Genomic DNA, 25,720 nt, shown 5'->3' on the forward strand with positions numbered 1-25,720 from the left:
ACACAAGTGTGTGAATTGTGTTTAAACCAATGCTATGCAGTTTCTTTTAGTTTTTATCATTGGTTGGATTGAATAAAGTTTTGTATCTTTTTGATATCCACGTCTTGAACCTGTGTGCCCAGTTCTGTAATAGGGTGGTATAGTCTGCTACATCCCAATTTCATCCCCCCTAAACGCTACACCAGCCACTCCAAACCTCCTCCTACAGCCTGTCTGATCCAAGTCAAGTCTTGAAAAGAGGAACTTAATGCAACAAAGTCACAACAAGTTTATGTCTGGAGATGAATAGGATGAAGGCTTTTTAAAGGACACAAGGACAAGTGGGTTTGCATAGGGTGCCCTCTAAAGGTACATTTACATTTCTTTCCCCTTATTAACCTCTGTAAAAATATGCAGCATATTGTTTTTATTTTTTATTTTTTATTTTTTTTTTTATTTTTTTTTCCTTTTTACTGATATCTTGTATCACTGCCATTATATTAATAGCTGATATATCTTCTCCACTGTGACACCTACTGTATTACAATTTTATAAACTTTTAAATGCATAGACAACACATCAAACTAGACTTTTACATTTTGTGAAGGAGTAGTTGATAGTGTTTGCCCATGTGAAACTCATGCTTAATGGTTGAATATAGTTAAAGGCAGTCATATGCTTAATTAATCTCAAATTTAGCTTTATTAGGCAAAATGTATTCATTCAAAATTACTCTTTTGTGACAGTGATTGTGGATGATGTAATTTAAGGACAGACAGAAGGACGGAAACTTATAATGTAATATGCCCTAAGAATATCAACTTGGTTGAGTCTGTAAACACAAGATTGCAGTGTTATATTTTCATGTTCAAGTTCATTCTTATGAGTGGGTCACCACCACAACTAGTACACACAGTTTTTGTGCAGCTCTGCTGTGTTTTGTCTTACTGTGAATCTCTCGCACAGTAATAAACAGCTGTGTCTTCGGTCTTCAGGCTTTTCACCTCTAAATACAGCATGTTTTTACTGGTGTCTTTGGTGATGGAGAACTGGCCCTGTAGAGACTGAGCATAATATGCACTTGAGCCAGTGTCTATATATCCAATCCACTCCAGTCCTTTCCCTGGTTTCTGACGGATCCAGTACATGTAATAGCTGCTCATTGAGAATCCAGACACAGTGCAGGACAGAGTCACTGATTCTCCAGGCTTTTTCACCACAGAATCTGAGGAGGTCAAAGACTGACCACTAACAGCTGAAAAACATGCAACAAATAATGTTAGATGATTTAGAACAGTGAAATTACAACAATAATCCAGAACAAATCGGAGTTTCTCACATGAAATAATCATCAGTGTGACTCCATACAGTAGCATCTCCATTACCACAGTAAAACAGTGATAGTTTACACTGCATCTGTTTTAGTCACTGGACACACACACTGACTGAAAGTTCAGCTTATAACACAGTCTTTCAGGAGTCTAGGAGACATTGACCCTTCCCACAAAATCATTTGCATCTTTGCAGATCTGTAGTTTAATACATTAATCTGAACATTATTAAAAATAGGGAAATAGGGAAATTTTCACTTATATTTTAATAACTGAGAAAAGTTATATTAATTTATGTTTACTTTTTATGGTGTGTTATTTAATAATGATGCATCATGATTTTATGCTAGTTTATCACCAGCATTGTTATTTTGCATACAGTTTCTAGTTTAGCAGGGAAGGGTTTTCCCTTGATGATGAGTTTTTGAACAGCTGCCTGTATTTGTGTTTTCACAGTGTGTCTCTTGCACAGTAATACACTGCAGTGTCTTCAGTCTTCAGCTGATTCATGTGCAGATAGAGATTAGAGCTGTCCTTAGATGCTGTGAATCTGCCCTGCACTGACTGAGCTGAGCTCTTATAAGAATCTGAATAATAATAAATAATCCATTCAAGTCCTTTTCCAGGTGCCTGACGGATCCAGTGCATGTAAGTGCCACTAACAGAAAACCCACTGCAGGCACAGGTCAGTTTGTAGGAACCACCTGGAGACACAACTACTGACTGTTCAGACTGTGTGAGCACAACCTGACAGTCAATACCTGTGAATAAACACAACATTTAAAACAGAATTATGAATATGTTTTTATTTACACTAAGAAAACATCTAAGTTCTTCCTTTGTCCAGGGAATTTACTTACAAGACACAGCAGCCAGCAACAGCAAGAGAAATGAAGTGAACATGGTTTATATGAAGGCTGAACTGGTGATGAGTCCTCCACTCAACAGTGTTTAAATATGAAACAGACATCAATTAATTTGCATCAAAACCTTGAATTATCAAAATCATTGGAGTCACTGGTGCTTGAGTCCATTTAGTTTCATTTCATGGACGATAGTACCACCTACTGATATGGAAATAATATTGAACTTCAGTGAATAAACATTATTATTATTTATTATTTTATTTATTTATTTATTATTATTATTTTATTATTATTATTATTATTTACAGCAGGCATGTGTGTGCAAGCCCTCAGTTCCACCAAACAGATGTGACATTGTGTTTTGTTCATGAGAAAGTGGGTAAAGCATTTTGGTAAAGTTGTAAAGTTTTAATAGGTTGTAGTAGAACAACGAACACAGATCAGCACTTTTGTAATATCAGGTTGTTGTCGTTGTTGTTTTGGCTGAATTTCTTGTTGAAAAACCATGCTGAGGGTAAATAGATATATGATTATATTTTAAAAATAATAATATTGAGAAATACGTGATAATTTACTTGTAGATCATAATTTATTTTAATTTATATTCAGTAACACACTAATACAGATGTGCATATAATAACATTTGGTACTGTGTATGTATAAATATGTTTGAATAGATTTATACAAAATATGTTCACATTTATATGTATATATACATAGAAATATAATCCACTGTCTTTTCTGTCTATTTTGTATTTATATATAAAGTCTGATAAAAGTTTATAAATATGTGTTTAGGTTTGAACTCTTTAAAGTGTGACCTCATGAAGGATTAATACACCAATTTTCCTATAAGTAAATGTGTTATTTAAAATATATTACATTATTTTTTTCCAGATATTGTTTCATAATGTTATATATGGCAACTGTACAGGTTTGTGTATTTTGATCATTGATAAACCGTAAAGGCTTTGAATCTATGATCTTTATGATGTACCTTAATTAATCCAGACCTTCATACACTCATTTATTTGAGAAGCTGTTTAGCGCAGTGGTCGGCTTGAGTGTTCGATAGAGGAAGTGAATCGCTTCCTGCAGGACACAGTGAACGATCCCCTTAGAGAACAGGAGCTGGAGCCCAACAAAGCTCTCATCAGCCCCGCCCCCCCAGCAACAGAGTTCAACTTGAGGGGGCCAAGTCTGAAGGAGGTCGAGGAGATTATTAAGGCATCTCGCTCAGCATCTACTCCAGGCCCCAGTGGCGTACCTTACTTGGTTTATAAGCGCTGCCCAGGGCTTCTTCGGCACTTGTGGAAGATCTTGAAGGTGATTTGGCGAAGAGGAAGAGTTGCTGATCAGTGGAGGTGTGCTGAGGGAGTGTGGATTCCTAAAGAGGAGGACTCGAAAAACATCAACCAGTTTCGAACCATCTCTCTATTGAATGTTGAAGGGAAGGTGTTTTTCAGCATCGTCTCACGAAGGTTGACAGAATTTCTCCTAAAGAACAATTACATCGACCCCTCAGTGCAGAAGGGGGGGATTCCTGGAGTTCCCGGCTGCTTGGAACATACTGGTGTAGTCACACAACTCATCAGAGAGGCCCATGAGAACAGAGGTGACTTAGTTGTCTTGTGGTTGGACCTGACAAATGCGTATGGGTCCATACCACATAAGCTGGTTGAGCTCGCTCTACACCTCCATCATGTTCCCAGTAAGATTAAGGACTTGATTCTGGATTACTACAATAATTTCAAGATGCGGGTCACATCTGGGTCAGAAACATCAGACTGGCATCGCATTGAGAAAGGAATAATAACAGGCTGTACCATCTCGGTTATTCTTTTCGCCCTTACCATGAACTTGGTGGTCAAGTCAGCCGAAGTGGAGTGCAGAGGGCCTTTAACTAAGTCAGGCGTACGACAGCCCCCTATAAGAGCTTATATGGATGACCTTACCATCACAACGACATCGGTCCCAGGGAGCAGGTGGATCTTACAAGGGCTAGAGAGACTCATTGTCTGGGCTAGAATGAGTTTTAAGCCCTCTAAGTCAAGGTCAATGGTGCTGAAGAAGGGGAAAGTGGTTGACAAGTTCCGTTTTTCCATCTCAGGAACTGTCATCCCAACCATCACGGAGCAACCTGTCAAGAGTTTGGGGAAGCTCTTTGACTCCAGCCTGAAAGACTCTGCCGCCATCCAGAAGTCCATCGAAGAACTTGGAGCTTGGCTTACCAAGGTTGATAAGTCAGGCCTGCCGGGTAGATTTAAAGCCTGGACCTACCAGCACTCCATTCTGCCCCGAGTCTTGTGGCCCCTGCTGGTCTATGCAGTCCCAATGACAACCGGTCCCTGGAAAGGAAGATCAGTGGATTTCTTCGGAAGTGGCTGGGCCTTCCACGCAGTCTCACCAGCGCTGCACTATATGGGATGAGTAACATCTTGCAGCTGCCATTCAGTGGCCTTACAGAAGAATTCATGGTGGTACGCACCAGAGAAGCTCTACAGTACAGGGACTCCAGGGACTGCAAGGTGTCATCAGCTAGTATTGAGGTGAGGACAGGAAGGAAATGGAATGCTGGGAAAGCAGTGGAGTTGGCAGAGTCACGCTTGAGACAAAAGGCTCTGGTGGGCATTGTGGCGACAGGCAGAGCGGGCTTGGGCTATTTTCCAAAGACCTTGATTAGCCAGGCCCGTGGCAAGGAAAGACACCATCTACTCCAGGAAGAGGTTCGAGCAGGCGTGGAGGAAGAGCGAGTGAGCAGGGCGGTGGGACTCCGGCAGCAGGGAGCGTGGACTAGGTGGGAGAGTACACTGCAGCACAGGATTACATGGGCAAATATCTTGCAGGTAGATTTTCATCGGGTCCGTTTTCTGGTACAAGCTGTCTATGATGTCCTGCCAAGCCCAGCAAACCTCCATGTCTGGGGGAAGAGTGAGACACCCTCCTGCCTTCTTTGCTCTGGAAGAGGCTCTTTAGAACATCTCCTCAGCAGCTGCCCAAAGGCTCTGGCTGATGGTCGCTATCGTTGGCGCCATGACCAGGTGCTTAAGGCAATTGCTGAGAGTTTAGCCTCAGCCATTAGCACCAGCAAGTACTATCAAGCTCCAAAAAAGGCAATCCCCTTCATTAAAGCTGGAGAGAAACCCCAGGGGCGCCCACAATTAACAGCAGGCCTCCTCCACAAAGCCTCGGACTGGCAGTTACAGGTCGACCTTGGTAAACAACTGAGGTTCCCTCAGCACATTGTAATAACAAGTCTCCGCCCAGACATGATAATTACCTCTGAGGTTTCAAAAGAGCTAATTATGCTGGAACTTACGGTGCCCTGGGAAGAGCGTATTGAGGAAGCCAATGAGAGGAAACGCCCTAAGTACCAGGAACTGGTGGAGGAGTGCAGGGAGAGAGGCTGGAGAACCATCTATGAGCCCATAGAAGTTGGCTGTAGAGGCTTTGCAGGACGTTCTCTGTGCAAAGCCCTCAGTCGGTTGGGCGTTACAGGGGTGGCAAAGAAGAGGGCCATTCGATCCGCAAGCGAAGCTGCAGAGAAGGCCACAAGGTGGCTTTAGATAAAGAGGGCTGATCCGTGGACTGCTACTGGGACGCAAGTCGGGGCTTGATCAACCCCGGCGGGGTCACCTGGGAGAGGGTGTATGATGTTGTGAGACCCGAAACACCCAATGATCCCAGGATACATCACTGAGGATGCGTCCCAGAGCATCCATGAGATGTTTCTTATTTAATTTAAAAGAAAGTATAATTTGTAGTAATTAACTGGTAATTCTTTATAATTTATCTGGTTTGCTGAGTAGTTAATAGTAGTAGCTGAAGTGTTTCTGTACTACTCATTTGCCCTGTGTTTCTTCCTGCACAGTTACCTGTTAATGATGCATCATTATTTAAAAAAAAAACTATCAAAGAATACTTAAGTGTTTTGAATAACATCTAAAAACAAATGATATTTTGTGTTTTGGGGATGTTTGCAGTAGAATTGGTATTGTGATCTGATGTATAAATAGTTTTTGTTCAGCCTTGCAGTCTTATGTGTAACTGTGACTCTCGTGCACAGTAATAAACAGCTGTGTCTTCAGTCTTCAGGCTTTTCACCTCTAAATACAGCATGTTTTTACTGGTGTCTGTGGTGATGGAGAACTGGCCCTGTAGAGACTGAGCATAATATACAGTTGAGCTAGATATACACCCAATCCACTCCAGTCCTTTCCCTGGTTTATGACGGATCCACTGCATCCAGTAGCTGCTCACTGAGAATCCAGACCCAGTGCAGGACAGAGTCACTGATTCTCCAGGCTTTTTTACCACAGAATCTGAGGAGGTCAAAGACCGACCACTAACAGCTGAAAAAAAAAAAAAAAAAAAAAAAAAAAAAAAGAAAACAAAAATTATGATAGAAGAACGAAATGACAATGTGACAATAGTAATCTGGAGAATTGAAAACATTAATTTGCATATATAAAAGCTTGCAGGTACTTACTGGTGTCTTTGGTGATGGAGAACTGGCCCTGAAGAGACTGAGCAAAAATAGTGCCAGTGCCAGGGTCAATATGGCCAATCCACTCCAGCCCTTTCCCTGGTTTCTGACGAATCCAGTGCATCCAGTTGTTGCTCAGTAACATTCCAGACACAGTGCAGGACTGAGTCACTGATTGTCCAGGCTTTTTCACCACAGAATCTGAGGAGGTCAAAGACTGACCACTAACAGCTGAAAAACATGGAATAAATAATGTTAGATGATCTAGAGCAGTGTGATGTTCTCAACAATTCAGAAAAATGAAGTTTCTCACATGAAATGATCAACAGCAGAACTCCATGCAGTAACACTTCCATCGTGACCCCGAAGCTGTGAACTACAGAGTAAAATATTTAGCTGCACTGCAGCTGCACACAAACACTGACTGAGAATTTTGTTTTATAGCACAAGTCTTTTAAAAGTTTAAGTAACATTGACCCTCCCTACTACATCACAACATTTGCATATTTCTTTTCTTTTTCTTTTCTTTTATTGAATTCTGATTTATATAATACATCGTTCACATTTTATTTTCTTTTTTTCGGGCAGTACAAAAACTCTGGCAACACTGGAACTGAGAAAATTCACTGTTTTTTTTACACCTTTTCCCCTGATTAGTCATTTATATAATTCAGATTTATATAATACATCATTCACATTTATTTTTTATTTCTAGTGCAGTACAGTGGATTGCTGACTTGTTAGTGTACAGTATATTTACAAAAATACATTTCAAATTGCATTAACTCATCAAATCAACTTAAACATCTATACAGATAACTTAGATAAAACAATGTGCTCTTTTGTTATTTCACAGCAATGTTTCACATTTTTACCCAGTTATTACTAATTCTGGCATAGTGAATAAAATAGGCTGTTACTGTCATTGGTGTGTGTGCAGTAAATATTAGATATTTTTATGATTGGTCTTTTTGGTAGCAGTTAATATGTTTGTTTACAGCGAGATTTTGGAGGACTGGTGCTTGGATGTGATTTTAAGGCCTAGGTAAAGGTCCTTGAGGATGTTGAAGTAGGACATGGAGGATATGGAAGTTTAAATTCACTTTTAAACATGCTTTCAGTTGTCAAAGTAAAGAGTATTTGTATATCTCTAATTTGAATATGTCTCTCAACATGTTGTTTTTAAAAAGAAACACACATGCAGACGTGCATACACATTTAAAAATGTAGTTCACCCAAAACGTAAAAATGTAGGTTTTTACATATAATGAAAGTATAATGTTATTTAGGCTAGAGTCACATCTGCTATGCCAGAAACAATTTATAACATTTTAAAATGGATGAATAGAAAAATAAAGAAAATAATTCAAATTAGAAAGCAGAAGGCTAAAATTTTCAATTTTTATTGCAGTCAAGATTAAACTTGCAGTGATATAATCTTCATGTTGATTTTGGTTGCAAAATATAAGGAATCAAGCTAATAACTGACATCATTCAGTTACTTTCAGTTCTTGTAGAGCTGCTTCATCAGATGGAGTCAGTGTGTCTGTCGAGCACAGTAATAAACAGCAGTGTCCTCTTCTCTCAGACTCTTGGCTTCAAGATACTGTGTACTTTGAGACACGTCCTCACTCATAGTGAAGTGATTTTTCATGGAGTCTGCGTAAATAAGATAATCAGAGCTAGAACTACTGCCAGAGTCAACTCTCCCAATCCACTCCAGAGCTTTCCCTGCTTTCTGTCGTATCCAGTGCATGTAGGCGCTTGTCATTGTAAAACCAGATATTTTACAGGAGATCTTCACTGTTTCTCCAGGTCTCTTTATCTCAGCAGATGACTGATCCAACCGAATTTCATCACCGCTGATACCTGTGGAATAGTAATAATAAATCAATTGCACTGATGTAAAGTATCCATTAGTGTATTGAATGCATTTGTTTAAAAAAAAAAAAAAAAAAAAAAAGAAAAAAATAAATTTTAAACTTACCTTGTTGAGTTAAAATTACTACAATAATGAACAGCCAAATGCTTTTCAACCCCATTGTTAAAAAGTCTTGGAACTACAAGGTGTAAACTAAATTATAATTTTATGTTTGATGACTGTTGAGCTGAATTGTGTGTTTACATTATATACAGATGAAGTGGAGAGTGAATTTGCATATGGCACATTTTTGGGCTCTATAAAGTTCTGGGTGGAAATGTGAGGAGGTGTTACTGAAATGACACTGTTGATTCAGTTTTTGATGAAGTTCTAAACGTAGGTTTGGGAGGAGCCCAATCATTCAGTCCTGTCAATCATCATTACGAGCCTATATAAGCAGCTCTCACTGCACCGTCCCAGCTTCAGTTCTTCCAGCATCCCTCCACCTCCCCTTCTCCTCCTCTTTTTCACTGTAGGTTAGGGACTCCCTCTTGTGGAATCCGTGAATCATTGCTGTATAATGTACTATTCATATTTAGTAATGTATTCATTTTAACATTGCACAAAAAATTTTTTTTTTTTTTTCATTCACAATGTCTGATTAATTAATTTTTAATACTGCACACTATTTAAAAAAACAGGGCTGTAAGATGACATTAGCATCTGTCAAAGCAAACAACATGCTCTGAGAGTCTGTCCTTCTGTCAGTTTCATCTGTTTCTGTGACTATATAAATATTTTGTAACAACAGTCAGTTAGAAATAGATTCTCCTGAGATACATGACCAAAGAGAAAAATAAAATTCAGCATTTGTCTAAGGGGACTCAAGTTTAAAACTTCAACCGTTGTCAAATAGCAAAATTGCAGCTAAGCTTAATAATATTCACCTTGTATTTCTGTTGTATGTAATAGTCATGTTACTTTCAACAAAAGTAAATGATGGACAGCAGAGCTTCAAGGCATCATAAAATTAGACCATATGACTCGTGCCTCCATGCAAAGTCTCCTGCAAATATTTGATAGCATTATGTAAGCAAAAACCTAATTAGTTTAATTAATTTATTCACTGAAGTTTTATAGAGAGCACTGGTTATATGATTGTTTTCAGATTTTGTGCAGTGCTGTAGTTGTATTCATCACTGTGTCTCTCTTGCACAATAATATACAGCAGTGTCTTCATTCTTCATATTATTCATCTGCAGATACATCTGTTTCTTGCTGTTGTCTCTGGAGATGGTGAAGCGTCCCTGAACAGACTGAGAGTAGTATGTATAACCACCACCAGATGAGATGTATGCCAGCCACTCCAGACCTCCTCCTGCAGCCTGTCTGATCCAGGCCAAGCTCGGGTCACTACTAAATCCAGAGACTGTACAGGTAAGTCTGTGAGATCCTCCAGGTTTAATGACCACTGACTCAGACTCAGTCAGTGTTTGACACCAACAGACTGAAAAACAAACAGTTCAACATTAACATTTACAACAGTACACATGAATAAATCTGATTATTAACAGGTTTTCAAGAGCCTCTTACATTCTGTGAGAGTAAACATGAAGATAAAACCCAGTTTAGACACAATATCCATTGTCATGTTATGAAAAGAGGAAGCTGATGCTTCAAAGTCACAAACAAGTTTTGTGTCTGGAAATGAATAGAGTGGAGGCTTTTTAAAGAGACTAAAGAGATGCAGGTTTGCATAGGGTGCCCTCTAAAGGTACATCTACACTTCTGTGCCCCTAATAACATCTGTAACCATGTTTGCCTTTAAGTGTATTGTTTGTTACTTATTGTTTACTAGCTTATAATAGTTGATTACCAACTAAGCATCTATAAATAAATAAATAAAATAAAAAAAAGCTAAAATAAAATAAAATAAAATAAAATAAAATAAATCACTGTTCACCCAAAAAATATATTACACAACTATCACACAAAAACTTAAATTCAGAGGTTCCTTTATTAATAGTTCGAGTAACATGTTTTGGGTTTGAGCAGTGATCATAGAGATTAGATGGTTGAGTATTTCTAAATGCTTTAATATTGATGTTGAAGAGTGAGAGATGGGCAGGTTTTTTAGATTACTGTCTGAACTGTTTTTGATAACGTGTGGCATGAACAGTGTATGTTTCTCCAAAGCACATGACGTTTATGTACGGCACAGCAGCCTCTTGTGTTACTGTGTTTCTCGGGCACAGTAATAAATGGCAGTGTCTTCAGTTTTAGAGTAATATTTGTCACTGCCACTTGGAGCAGAAATATGTGAGATCCACTCGAGTGCTTTCCCTTCAGCCTGTCTTATCCATGAAATATCTGCAGCTCCAACATCAATCCCAGAGAAGGTACAGGTCAGTTTATGATTGTTCCCAGACTCAGTCTGACTTTTGCACTCTGTTAAAATAAAAGTGATACTGTTATCTAGCAGTCATTAGTAAAGTAGTATAAAAATGTTTTCCTAAATCATACTTACTGTTCATAAATATAATTATGCTTATTAAAAAAAAAAACAAACAAACAAAAAAAAAAAAAAACATGTAATTCTGAGGACCATTTTTGCAGCAGTTTTTTTTTTTTTTTTTTTTGTCAAAAATCTCACTGACAAATAACTGAGGAGTTAAATATGGAGGGTTTATAAGGCAGAAGATACAATTAATTTGCATAGTCCATCCTACAGCCGATTACATTAGTAAAAGGAAAGTCAGACTAAAAAAAAAAAAAAATAAACCCCAAGCATGGCCATATTTTGCTCATCTTGTAAACAGTAGTTGTCATTATTCTCACTTTTATTTATTTTTTTATTTTATTTTATATTTTTAGTCACAGTAAAACAGAAAATTGCTTGTGTCTCACACCTTAATGATGTGGTTAGTAATAGTAGTAATAGTTCTTAATGAGTTTAATCTGATTATCCAATAAGAAATCAACTCCTATTTCTAAAGCCTAAACTTATTATTACTTAATGATTAGTTATTCTGGTTTGCAGAGTAGTTAATAGTAGTAGCTGAAGTGTTTCTGTACTACTCATTTGCCCTGTGTTTCTTCCTGCACAGTTAATTGTTAATGATGCATCATTATTTTAAAATGCTACCAAAGAATACTTAAGTGTTTTGAATAACATCTAAAAACAAGTGATATTTTGTGTTTTGGGGATGTTTGCAGTAGAATTGCTGTTGTGATCTGATGCATGAATAGTTTTTGTTCAGCCCTGCAGTCTTTTGTGTAACTGTGACTCTCGTGCACAGTAATAAACAGCTGTGTCTTCAGTCTTCAGGCTTTTCACCTCTAAATACAGCATGTTTTTACTGTTGTCTGTGGTGATGGAGAACTGGCCCTGTAGAGACTGAGCATAATATACAGTTGAGCTATATCTTTGCCCAATCCACTCCAGTCCTTTCCCTGGTTTCTGATGGATCCAGCCCATCCAGTTGCTGCTCATTGAGATTCCAGACACAGTGCAGGACAGAGTCGCTGATTCTCCAGGCTTTTTCACCACAGAATCAGAGGAGGTCAAAGACTGACCACTAACACATCTGCCTGAGGGGAGAAGTGCAAACAGGTTGTGTCCGGGGTGAGAAGGGTCTTGGATGATGTTTCCTGCCCGTTTCTTCACTCTGGAGATGTATAAGTCCTGAAGGTTGGGCAGGTGCACACCAATGATTCTTTCTGCTGTCCTAACAGTCCGCTGCAGTCTTCTTATATCTGATTTACTGGCTGCCCCAAACCAGACAGTTATAGAAGAGCACAGAACTGACTCAATGACAGTGGAGTAAAACTGTGTCATCACAGCCTGTGGTAGATTGAACTTTTTCAGTTGACGAAGAAAGTACAACCTCTGCTGGGCTTTTTTCACAATGAAGTCAATGTGAATGTCCCACTTCAGGTCCTGGGAGATGTTAGTTCCTAGGAACTTGAATGAGTCCACTAGAGCCACAGTGCTGTTCATGATGGTGAGAGGGGTGAGTGCAGGGGGCTTTCTCCGGAAGTCCACCGTCATCTCTACAGTTTTGAGCGTGTTGAGCTCCAGGTTGTTGCGACTGCACCAGAGAGACAGCTGCTCAGCTTCCTGTCTGTAAACAGATTCGTCGCCATCCCGGATGAGACCGATGACAGTGGTGTCATCTGCAAACTTCAGAAGTTTGACAGAGGGGTCTTTAGAGGTGCAGTCATTTGTGTAGAGGGAGAAGAGCAGTGGGGAGAGAACGCAGCCCTGTGGAGCTCCAGTGCTGATGGTGCGGGTGCCGGATGTGAGTTTTCCCAGCCTCACTAGCTGCTGCCTATTTGTCAGGAAGCTGGTGATCCACTGACAAATGGAGGTGGGTACAGAGAGCTGTGACAGTTTATTCTGAAAGATATCTGGGATGATGGTGTTGAAAGCAGAGCTGAAGTCCACAAACAAGATCCTTGCATAGGTCCCTGGTTTGTCCAGATGTTGAAGAATGTAGTGCAGTCCCATATTGACTGCATCATCCACAGACCTGTTTGCTCGGTAAGCAAACTGCAGGGGGTCCAGTAATGTCCTTCAAGTAGGCCAACACCAGTCTCTCAAATGACTTCATGACCACAGATGTTAAAGCAACAGGTCTGTAATCATTAAGTCCTGTGGTTTTTGGTTTCTTGGGTACAGGGATGATGGTGGAGCATTTGAAGCAGGATGGGACTATACACAGCTCCAGGGATCTGTTGAAGATCAAAGTGAAGATAGATGATAGCTGGACAGCACAGGCTTTAAGGCAGGCTGGAGAGACACCGTCTGGGCCCTTGGCTTTCCTTGTCTTCTGCTTCCTGAAGACTTTGCAAACATCACCTTCACAGATCTTAAGGGCAGGTTGAGAAACAGTAGGGGGGATGGAGGGGCAGGGTGTTGATGGCTGTATTGTGGGACAGTCGGGGTGGGTGTAGGGTGTCAGACCAGTCTTTTGTTTTTCAAACCTGCAGTAAAACTCATTCAGGTCCTCTGCCAGTTGTTGATTGGCCTCAGTGCTGGGGGACGGGCTCTTGTAGCTGGAGATGGCTTTCAGGCCATTCCACACTGATTTAGGGTCATTTCTTGAAAGCTGTTTTTTAGCTTTCCCGAGTAGTTTAACTTTGCCACTCTTATCTCCCTATTCAGTGTGTTTTTGGCCTGTTTGTACAAGGCTTTGTCCCCACTCCTGTAGGCGTCCTCTTTGGCCTGGCGAAGCTGTTTGAGTTTTGCACTGAACCAAGGTTTGTCCTTGTTAAATGTTAAATAAGTCCTGGTGGGTACACACATGTCCTCACAGAAACTGATGTAGGATGTCACAGTGTCTGTGAGCTCATCCAGATCAGTAGCTGCAGCCTCAGAAACACTCCAATCAGTAAGTTCGAAGCAGGCTTGTAAATCCCGCTCTGCTTCAACAGTCCATCTCTTTACAGTTCTTACTACAGGCTTAGCAGATTTAAGTTTCTGCCTGTAGGCTGGTAGAAGATGAACTAAACAGTGATCAGAGAGTCCCAGCGCTGCACGGGGGACAGAGTGATATGCATCCTTTAAAACAGTGTAGCAATGGTCCAGTATATTGCTGTCTCTGGTGGGGCATGTGATGTGCTGTCTATATTTAGGCAGTTCGCGGGTGAGATGAGCTTTATTAAAATCACCGAGCACGATAATGAAAGAGTCCGGGTAACGTTGCACTGTGTGTGTGATCTGATCGGCCAACAGTTCTAGCGCCACGCTTGTACGCGCATCAGGAGGAATATACACACTCACCAGATTAAAGGAGGAAAACTCCCGCGGCGAATAAAAAGGCTTACAGTTAATAAAGATAGCTTCCAAGTTTGGGCAGCACATCTTATTTAAAACCGTCACGTCTGTACACCAGCCTTCATTGATATAAAAACATAATCCACCGCCTCTCGTTTTCCCCGACGACTCGGTGACGCGGTCCGCTCTGATCAGCTGGAAGCCCGTTAGATGAAGCGCGCTGTCCGGAATGGTTCCGTTTAGCCAGGTTTCCGTGAAGCAAAGCGCAGCAGAGTTTAAAAAGTCCTTGTTTGTGCGGGTGAGGAGTTGTAGTTTGTCTGATTTATTTGCAAGGGAGCGGAGATTCGCCAGGTGAATACTCGGCAACGGAGTCCTTAAACCGCGCTGTCGGAATTTCAAGAGCGCGCCGGCGCGTTTTCCTCGCTTGCAGGGCTTGTATAGGAACGCAGCCCCTCCGACTAAAATGTCCAGTAAGACGTCTATGTTCAAACGTTGGCAAAAAGTTATCTGGTGTGCTATTTCTTATGTCCAAGAGTTTCTTGAGAAGCTGATCGGAAAAACGTTGCTTAAGACAGGACAAACAAACAAAAACAGAAAAAGTACGATGGAGCAACAAACCGAGGTAGCCATCCGCGGCGCCATCTTGATTGAGAAAAAAACAGGACACTGTAGTTAGACACTGACTGACTATCCAGTTTATAACACAGACCTTTGAGTGAGTAAGTGACACTGGTCCTCCCTATGAAATCATTTGCATATATAAAATTTGGACAACAAGCTTGCATGTACATAATTTACATTTGCAGTAGAATGAACCTGAATTTTTGAGTGAGAAAAGGTCTGTATGTATGTACTGTATATTGCTAATAGTTTGTATGTTTGCTGCTTCTGAGTGTTAAATGTATAAGTGTGATATCAGCTAGTAGGTCTATTGACATCAGGTGTCTGGTTACCCACATTTGGGCATAAGGTTAGATCACATAAGAAAAGAAAAGCTGGATGATGAAAAAAATTAAATATACATTTCACATGTACTGTAGAGAGGGTCATTCCTTTGAATGATACTGAATATGTTGAGTTGATATTAGATCCAAACTAGTTATCAGGAAAATAACGGTGATTAATAATTATGTTTACTTTATAATAATTATAATTACTGTAGCCACAACAACTACTAATACTTCATAATTATGATAATAAGAGCAAGTATATTATTCACAGTCTGATAACTGGTTGTCAGTTCTTGTAGAGCTGCTTCATCAGATGAAGTCAGTGTGTCTCTCGAGCACAGTAATAAACAGCAGTGTCCTCTTCTCTCAGACTCTTGGCTTCAAGATACTGTGTACTTTGAGACACGTCCTCACTCATAGTGAAGTGATTTTTCATGGAGTCTGCGTAAACAAGATAATCAGAGCTAGAACTACTGCCAGAGTTAACTCTCCCAATCCACTCCAGAGCTTTTCCAGGTTTCTGTCGTATCCAGTGCATCAAGAAGCTTGTCATTGTAAAACCAGATGTTTTACAGGAGATCTTCACTGTTTCTCCAGGTCTCTTTATCTCAGCAGGTGACTGATCTAATCGGATTTCATCACCATTGATACCTGTGGAATAAAAGACAAAAAATTACATCAGTGAAGAGCTTTTATCAGTTACATTGTTGGTAACAAGACAAATACACAAATGTAAAAATGACCTTGCTGAGACAGAATCACCATAAAGATGAAATGCCAAATTCTTTGCGACTCCATTGTCAACATGTTTGCTAGATGTAAATGCTGAATATTAGATGCTATTTTACTGTAGAGTGAACAGTTTAGTTGAAGTTGTGTATTATATAGAGCTCAATTAGCACATTTGCATAGGCTGCTTTCTCTGTGCTTGTATAATATAATCTTTTAGAGTAATGTGGCTGATCATGTGAGGAGGAGGAGTTACTCAGATGGTTCTGCTAAGGTAAAGTGACATTGAAGAGGATGTCTAGAATTGCTATTTTCAGACTTGTTTGATTTCGTCTTTTCTGTTTTAACTGATCTAAATAGACAGTTTTTTTTATTATTATTTAGCAAATGTCTATAAATTCTTCAGAAATAGGTCATGTTTGATACTTAAGTAAGTGACTCCCTCTTGTGGCGCACTACTGCTAAAATACACTATATTCTACAGCATGATATAAAATACTAGCATTGTGATCCTTTCCTGAGAGTTTATAGAGTTTTTTATATTAATATAAAAAAATGTAGGAGCAAATTAAATGGTAGAATGTATATAGTTAGAACACTTTCTGCTTTTTACATTACCATGCAAAAACTAGTAACTAAAATCATTTACATACAAATCTGTTCAATGTTTTAGCGAGGTGGTGATATGAAATTCCTGCTGCTAAAATAGACTTTGTTCAATATCTATAACTGTACATACTTTAAATGTTATCCAATTGAGGAGGACACTACTATGAATGTGTAAAGTGAAAATCGTTGGTCAGTTGTGATGCACACTCAAGTTATTCAGTGTTTTTCAACTGTCCATCTGCTTCAGCTGTACACAGTGTAACCTGTGTCACGTCACAAGTGCAATACTCACTCTCATCCAGTGGCAGATGGAAATGAGGGTGAAGAGGGTGCACTTTCTCCAGATTTGGACCAGCTATCAGAAGACTAACTCACTCAAGAGACAGGCTCAACAACAATGAAGAAAGGAAATACAACAGCACTGGATGTGTTAGAAATAGTTAAAATGTATTGAGAAGCAACACATTTTTTTAAACGGTGTCAACCAAACAAGCAAAACATAAATAAATAAATAAATAAATAAATAAAAAGAACAGTAACAGTATGTGTACAGTCCAAGTCCAAGCTGTCTCCCTCTTGAAGCCAACACGGAAGTGACTAAAACTGCAATTCATCGGCTGACCGCTAGAGACTGGCTGCAAAAGGGAGTGAATCCCATAGACTCCCCATGTTAAATTGCCCAACTTTACAGCAGAAAACAGAAGAAAATATGTTTACAGCCTGGTACAAAATGTGGTTTTGGTCTATATAGCTCATTTTGTCCTTCATGTCAACTGTGAGAGGGGTGAATTTTTTTTTATAACTCATCTGTTTAAATTATATTAAGCCTTAAAGTTCTGCATAATTTAAGGCGTGGCCACTTGAGTGACAGGTGGATTGCCACTGCTGTCACCACCATCGCACTAGGTGGGCATGGTTTCAGCAACCAGCTCCACCCACGTCCTGCCTCTTTGCCCATTTTCGATTATCCGGGAGTGGCGTGCAGTGACATGATTCCAAGATGGCGACGGATGACTCCCACCCACTAAGAGCTTCAAAAATGCTCTTCAGAAACCTACGGGTGACGTCACGGACACTACATCCATATTTTTTACAGTCTATGGTACAGTCCTACCACCCTGTGGATTACTTGACTACTTGATATATGGGCATGGCAGTTCAAGTTCAAAATCCTCCCAGTGTCCAGAAAAAAAGTGAGAAGCATCAAACACAGGGTGATGAAAAAGGGAAAAGATTGGGCAAAATGAGAAAGGGGAAAAAAAAAAAAAAGACCTAAACTTGCAAAAGACAAGGCCAAAAATACAGACACTTCTTTGCAAAATACACATTACAACAATATATTTGTAGTAATGCAACTTTCAACATATTAAACTCCATCATTATCGAACACTAACACACTGAATTTGTAAAAGAAAAAGAATAACATCTTGAAATGACACATTTAGGCCTTATCTGCCCTTATCATGCGCAGTGTTGGAAAGGTTACTTTGGAAATGTAATAGGTTACAAATTACAAGTTACTTGATTAAAAATGTAATAAGCAGTGCAATTTTTCATTTACTTTATTAAAGTAATGTAACTTATTACTTTTAATTACTTTTTGATTACTTTTCTACATTTCTAATATTTTCAACTGTTAATCATTTTGTTAAACATTTAAACCAGGCAGAGTTAATTAACCTTACGGTAGCACTTAACACTAATTACTGTCAAACTTTCAAAATCCTTTCAAAACACTTGAATTAAGATTGTAAGTAAGGGATAACATACATCTTTATTATACATCTAAATTCAGATGTAATCCCCTTTGTAATCACTGTAATACACATTTTTTTCTCAGTAACTGTAACTAATTACAATTGCATTTATTTTGTAATTAAATTACGTAATTCCGTTACATGTAAGCAGTTACTCCCCAACACTGCATGTGCGTCACGATTAGCAATTAGCTCATAACTCAATAACACCACTTAACAATTAAAATAACAATGGTAAACTCTTCCAAAGTAGCTTTCAACCTTGAAATATTAGTTATTTAGCACATTCACATAATATTTAAGAATAACTTGTATATGCATTTTACATTCAACATGTAAGTTATAACCTATATCATTTAATGTTTGAACACCATTTACCCAACATTTACACAGAAAACGTCAGTAATTGAAAATTCGTTTAATTAACTTATCAAGAGAGTTCGATTTTCACTTAGAAAGACTTGAGAAAGGCTTTAAGATGTGTATTTTTCCACCTTAGCATTCATATGAACATCCACTCGTGATCTCTGATTGATGACGTTCAATCCGCACTTCTATCTTGAAATCTCAACTGTTTCTCTGATACAACTGTTGGTTACACTTGTTTAATCTTGTTTTTTTCTTCTTTTTCAACATCACCTAATCATTGTCTAGTTCTAATCATTGTCAATATAATTATGACTTTTTTTTTTTTTTTTTTTTTTTTTTTTGTAGATACATGTAATAGATGATGACTGTATAGTTCATGTACAGTGCTTGTGCTGTTTTCTCATGTTGTGGATGATAATCTGGCACAGTAATATACAGCTGTGTCTTCAGTCAATTACTAAAACACTCAATTAACAAAAGTTAACAAAAAGTGAAGTGTGCTGAAATATTCTCTGACCCTCAAAAATCACAGGAGTAGTTTTTGAGCGGCCCTGCTGTGTTTTGTGTTTTGTGTTACTGTGAATCTCTTGCACAGTAATAAACAGCTGTGTCTTCAGTCTTCAGGCTTTTCACCTCCAAATGCAGCATGTTTTTACTGGTGTCTTTGGTGATGGAGAACTGGCCAGAATCTGAGGAGGTCAAAGACTGACCACTAACAGCTGAAAGACATGGAACAAATAATGTTAGATGATTTAAATTACAGTGAAAGTGAAGTGAAATTACAACAATAACACAGAACAAATGGGAGTTTCTCACATGAAATAATCATCAGTATGAGTCCATACAGTAGCATCTCCATTACCACAGTAAAACAGTGATAGGTTGACACTACTGCTGAGACTGGACACACACACTGACGTAAAGTTCAGCTTATAACAGTCTTTCAGGAGTCTGAGAGACATTGACCCTTCCCACAAAATCATTTGCATCTGAGCGTTATTACAGCAGTTGAAGGAAATAAGTCTTTACTTATATTTTAATAACTGAGAAAAGTTATATTACTTCATCGGTTTACTTTTGTTCAGGTACGTGCAGAGGGGGGTGTTTTGGGGGCTCAAACCCCTGCTCTTTTTCCAAAATTAACTAAAAGTGCCCTTTCTCAACAATTATCAACAATAATATTGTGGTAAATATAAAACAAGATGCATTTGAATTATAATTATTATGACAATGTGTATAAAACTAACAAACTGCTCAAAACTGTGAAAATTTATTTTTTTACTTATATCTGTTGACTTTAACATAGTTGTCATTGTGTTGCTATAGATTGTGTTAGTCTTAAACAAGCTCAAATTCACTGGATAATGTGAAGTGGAGTGGTATCTTCCTGGGGTGCGTTTCCCAAAAGCATCGTTAGCCAACTATGGTTGCAAGTTCCGTCATTACCAACATAGTTCAACGATTCTGTGTTTCCCGAAAACATAGTTCAAACGAACATTCGCAAACAGCATCACAAACTTACGTGGTTTGAACTACAGCTCTACTTCCATGGAACTAAATCCATGGAAAGAAGCAGCCATCACTTAAATATCAGGTATAATTTACTTGTTGCACTTGTTGAACTGAATTCAGAAAACAGTTTTCAGGAATGACACAAAATCTGTTCATGTCTCTTAGATCAGTGTAGTCAATAATGTGCTTTTGATCTTCATTATGTGTGTTTTGATGATGCAGTGTTGTAAATAAAATACCAATAGTCTAAAACTCCATTCTTTGAATCTCTCATTGTTTCTACCCGACAGTCCCAGTCTCACTGATGGGCCATTAGAGGAGGGCCTTTTGTCTCTCAGGTGTGAATCACTAAATATTCATGGCCGTTATCACTCCCTCGCATATTCCCTTCAGTCACAAAACATGTTGTAGAAAATGTAAATCAATATATTGTTTTTTGTAAACGTGTGAATGAGATGATTTTCACATCTTTTTGTAGAAAAAACGTCTCAGGTTACGTATGTAACCCTGGTATCCCGAGGGAACGAGACGCCGCGTCGAAACGCTAGGGGAACGCCTTCAGCGTGACTGTGCTCTGAATCACATGTGTAATCAGTCCAATGAAAGAGCGAGACGTCATCGGCGGGTGACGTCACCAACCAGGAAGCTATAAATACACGTGCGTTGGAAACCGGCGTCAGCTTCAGGAGAGAAGCAGCGCTCACAGGGATGCAGGATGAGGGCCTCGAGACGCGGCGTCTCGTTCCCTCGGGGAACCAGGGTTACATACATAACCTGAGACGTTCCCCTTCAGGAACTCGAGCCGCGTCGAAACGCTAGGGGAACGAGATGCCCACGCCGCCAGAAACCAAGTCCCTGCCTAGGAAGAGCTAGGACGAAGGACGGAAGAGCCAGGAGCGACTCGCAAGTCCAGGTCATAAAACCTGACAAAAGTGAGGGGCGTGGACCATCCCGCAGCATTACAGATGTCCTGAATAGAGACACCTTCAGGAAAGGCCTTGGAGGCAGAAACACTCCGGGTTGAGTGAGCCTTGACCCCTAAAGGAGGAGGGAGACCAGAGGACTCATATGTACAAGAAATAGCATCCACAATCTAACGCTCGAACTGGACACATACAGTTTAGCTTCTGCTGGTCGGGCTCCCGAAAGGGAGGAGGACAGAAGGCCTGTAGTACGACTGGCCGTGGTGCTGAGGAGGGGACTTGAGGGTGCAAAAAGGCTTTTGCCAAACCTGGCGCAAAGTCCAGAAAAGAAGGGGCCACTGAGAGGGCCTGAAGATCCCCAACTCTCTTTAAGGAAGTAATAGCGATCAACATAACCGTTTTAATCGTAAGATGACGATCGGAGATCTCTTCAATCGGCTCAAAGGGAGGCCAACAGAGAGCCTCTAGCACCACCGACAAGTCCCATGAGGGAACACGAGAACGTACAGGAGGCCTACGCCTCAGCGCACCGCGGAGGAAACGTGAGACAAGGGGAACTTTCCCCACAGAGAGACCACCGAGAGGGGCATGGTAGGCCGCAATGGCCGCCACATAGACCTACAAGGTGGAGTGGGATAACCCTGCGGAAAGCCTGTCCTGCAGGAACTCCAGCACTGTACCGACTGGGCAGTTAACTGGGTCTTGCTGGTGGCATCCACACCAAGAAGTGAAAATCTTCCACTTCAAGGCGTATAGTTTCCTCGTAGAGGGAGCTCTAGATTGGAGGATGGTCTCAACAACCTCGGTTGAGAGACCGGAAGCTAAGAGGTGTGCCCCCTCAGAGGCCACATCCAAAGTTTCCACAGCTCCGGGCGGGGGTGAAAGATGGCTTGTTTTTTACCAAACACTCTCCATATCTGCTTCACCACTTGGGGTGAAGCATCCAATCCCCGGGCCTCGGCCCCTGTCTCGACAAGGTGTCTGCTCCCAAATTGAGATACCCAGGCAAGTACACTGCTTTCAGCGAGAGGAGCTTGCCCTGGGACCACACAAGGATCTGGTGCGCCAGCTTGTACAAGGGGCGCGAACACAGACCTCCCTGGTGGTTGATGTAAGAGACCACCGAGGTGTTGTCGGTGCGGACCAACACATGGCGGTCTCTTAGGTCTGGGAGAAAGTGTTTCAAAGCTAGAAACACGGCCAGCATCTCCAGGCAATTTATGTGCCACGTGAGTTGGCGACCGCTCCACAGACCGCGGGCAGGGTGGCCACTCATGACCGCTCCCCAACCGGTGAGGGATGCGTCCGTCGCTAGCGTTACGCGGCGACAAGGAGCTCCCAGCACCGGGCCCTGAGACAAGAACCAAGGCTTCCTCCACATGTCCAAGGCACGTAGGCAGCGCCGCGTGACCTTGATCATGCGAAGTGGGTTTCCCCTCGGGGAGAACCCCTTGGTCTTGAGCCACCACTGTAGGGGTCTCATGTACAGCAGGCCAAAAGGTAACACGTTGGACGCTGCTGCCATCAGACCCAGCAGTTGCTGGAACCGCTTCACAGTGAGTGACCGGCCTTCTTTCACTCTCTTGACTGCAGTGAAGATCGACTCGATCTGAGCAGGTGACAAGCATGCCTGCATCGTGGTCGAATCCCACACCACGCCTAGATAAGTGGTCCTCTGTAATGGAGACAGCACACTTTTCTTGGCATTCAGTCTCAACCCCAGCTCTTTCATATGAGCGAGAACAACATCTCGATGTTGAACCGCCTTGTGCTCCGATTGAGCCAGAATCAACCAATTGTCGATGTAATTGATTATGTGGATGCCCCGGAGTCGCAGCGGAGCCAGAGCAGCATCCACACACTTCGTGAAAGTGCGGGGGGAGAGTGCTAGGCCGAACGGAAAAACCCGATATTGGTATGCTTCGCCCCTGAAAGCAAACCTTAGGAACTTCCTGTGTTGAGGAAGGATGGAGACGTGAAAGTTATCTTTCAGATCTATTGTCACAAACCAGTCCTCGGACCTGATTTGTGACACGACTTGACACTGTCAACATTCTGAACTTCAGCCGCATGACTGAGCGGTTCAGCTGCCTCAGATCTAAAATGGGACGCAAGCCCCCATCCTTCTTTGGAACGATGACGTACAGGCTGTAGAACCCGGACTCTCTGTCGTGAGGAGGAACCACCTCGATGGCCTCCTTCCTGAGGAGAGTTTCTACTTCTTGTTCCATTACCAGACCTTGCTCGGGGCCCACCACGGTGTGAAAGACCCCATTGAAAGGCAGCGGCGGAGCGCCGAGTTGGATGCGATAACCTCGCTCTACAGTGCGCAGGACCCATGCAGACACATTTGGCAGTAGCCAATAATCTACTAAGGGAACCAGTCTCTCAAGACTGGCCTCTGGTGTTGTTTGAGCTGCTAGTTCGGTGTCCTGTAACGGATGACCGGCAGGAGACGGCCGAACTAGCTGCTGTAGAGACCCCCACAGGGGTGGCGAGCTCCCCAGCTCCGCTACGTTTCCGGGCGGAAGACTGAGGTGTGGGCTCGCTGGAGACCGCTGCACCCTGGAGCACCGGCAGGGTTGGCAGGCTGATCTCCTGAGGGCACTGAGGAGAGACAGGCACCGAAGGATGCGGTGGACCACGCCCTTCCCCAGAAGGGCCTGCCCTCAGAGATCCTGGACCATAGGAGTCCGGACTCTCCTTAAACGTACTGTCTCATAGGTCTGGGTGAAAGGGTTTCAGTACCCGAAACACGGCCAGCATCGTCAGGCAGCTGTAGTGCCACTCATGACCACTCCCCAACCGGTGAGGGACGCGTCCGTCGCTAGCATTACGCGGCAACAAGGAGCTCCCAGCACCGGGCCCTGAGACAAGAACCAAGGTCTTCTCCACATGTCCAAGGCACGTAGGCATCACCGCGTGACCTTGATCATGCAAAGCAGGTTTCCCCTCGGGGAGAACCCCCTTGGTCTTGAGACACCACTGCAGGGGTCTCATGTACAGCAGGCCAAAAGGTATCACGTTGGACACAGCTGCCATCAGACCCAGCAGTTATGAAACTGCTTCACAGTGAGTGCCTACTTTCACTCTCTTGACTGCCGCGAGGATGACTCAATCCGAGCAGGAAATAGACATGCCTGCATCGTGGTCGATCCCACACCACGCCTAGATAAGTGGTTCTCTGTAATGGAGAAAGCACACTTTTCTCTGCGTTCAGTCACAACCCCAGTTCTTTCATATGGGTGAGGACGACATCTCGATGCCGAACCGCCCATGCTCAGAATGAAGCTAATAACGACAAAAATGTCAATAAGGATCAGTATGCAGATGCCCTGGGAGCCACAGCTAAGCCACAGCAGCATCCACACACTTAGCGAAAGTACAGGGTGAGAGTGCAGTAAATTTAATTCCTCAGAATTAAATGACAATGGGAGAAGAGCTAAACATTCAAAATGCACTTCGTTTATTTATTTTTTGAATTAACACATTTATGAATGAATACAGCCCGCCCCCTCAAGGGTGGAAAAACCACACATAAATCGCTTGAATCCCCGTTCCTGTTATTTATTTATTTTTTAGAAGCGAGGGCAGGTAGAAACGAGCGATCTAAAATGCAGTCAGCTCATATGCGGACACATCAATCTCCTCGGAAAAAGATGAGCCGCAGCAGCGGCGAGCTCTCACTCAGAGGGGGAAGAACACAGCAGCGCGACAAAGGCTTCGCCGCGAGCTCTCCGAGCCGAACCCAGAGAGAGAGCGCTAGATCTAAGGAGAAAGGCAGAGAGAGGGCGGACCCGTCTCTAACCCGTTCACAGATCTATGCTGCAATCCCCACGGCCGCAGTCGCCGCTCTGCCTCGGCAAAAGCGGGACCCGAGCCGCGGGGAAGCTCACGAGGGCTCCCTCCTCGAAGAGAGTCCTCCGGGAACGAAGCGTGCGCAGCGAGAGTGCGGGCAGTCAGCCCCCTCGGGAGCTGACAAAGCCTGCTTCGACGCGAGCTCTCACTCAAAGCGGAAGAACCGCAGCGCGGGCTTCCGACCCAGAGAGAGAGCGCTAGATCTAGGAAGAAAGGCAGAGATAGAGCGGACCCGTCTCTAACCCGTCCGTAGATCTAAATGCGATCCCCACGATCACAGCCGCCGCCCTGCCTCGGCAGAAGTGGAAGCTGAGCCGCGGGGAACGCAAACGCCGGCAGTCAGCTCCCTCGAGAACTGACTCCCATGCTTCGCTCCCAGACAGACAACAAATAGATTGTGTGTATCGCCACCCGAAATAGCGCAGGCAGAGAGGAACACACAGTCTAAATGCCGCTGCTTATATTCGTAAGAATGCTTAGTAGGACATAGTGACACTCTCAAATAAAAGCTGTGCGAACTAGCACACAACACAGAGCACTGCTGAAAGACAGAAGCTGACGCCGGTTTCCAACGCACGTGTATTTATAGCTTCCTGGTTGGTGACGTCACCCGCCTGTGACGTCTCGCTCTTTCATTGGACTGATTACACACGTGATTCAGAGCACAGTCACGCTGAAGGCGTTCCCCTAGCGTTTCGACGCGGCTCGAGT

The 25,720-nt window shown here is 42.0% G+C and overlaps 1 pseudogene and 4 gene segments (V, D, J or C); 1 reads left to right on the plus strand and 4 right to left on the minus strand.

Annotated features, from left to right (window-relative positions):
- Positions 1-923: 923 nt before the first annotated feature.
- LOC127159643 (Ig heavy chain V region 914-like) lies at positions 924-1,424 on the minus strand. The segment is given in 2 exon segments: positions 924-1,234; positions 1,319-1,424. Coding segments are annotated over 2 exon segments (354 nt in total).
- Positions 1,425-3,095: 1,671 nt separating this feature from the next.
- LOC127159644 (uncharacterized) lies at positions 3,096-5,830 on the plus strand (annotated as a pseudogene).
- Positions 5,831-8,199: 2,369 nt separating this feature from the next.
- On the minus strand, positions 8,200-8,758 carry LOC127159645 (immunoglobulin heavy variable 1-46-like). The segment is given in 2 exon segments: positions 8,200-8,531; positions 8,650-8,758. Coding segments are annotated over 2 exon segments (387 nt in total).
- Positions 8,759-9,719: 961 nt separating this feature from the next.
- LOC127159646 (Ig heavy chain V region 6.96-like) lies at positions 9,720-10,209 on the minus strand. The segment is given in 2 exon segments: positions 9,720-10,030; positions 10,117-10,209. Coding segments are annotated over 2 exon segments (369 nt in total).
- Positions 10,210-15,571: 5,362 nt separating this feature from the next.
- On the minus strand, positions 15,572-16,089 carry LOC127159647 (immunoglobulin heavy variable 1-3-like). The segment is given in 2 exon segments: positions 15,572-15,903; positions 15,996-16,089. Coding segments are annotated over 2 exon segments (396 nt in total).
- Between the last annotated feature and the right edge of the window lie 9,631 nt (positions 16,090-25,720).

Source organism: Labeo rohita, unplaced genomic scaffold (genome assembly GCF_022985175.1).
Source record: "Labeo rohita strain BAU-BD-2019 unplaced genomic scaffold, IGBB_LRoh.1.0 scaffold_239, whole genome shotgun sequence".
Lineage (NCBI taxonomy): Eukaryota > Metazoa > Chordata > Actinopteri > Cypriniformes > Cyprinidae > Labeo > Labeo rohita.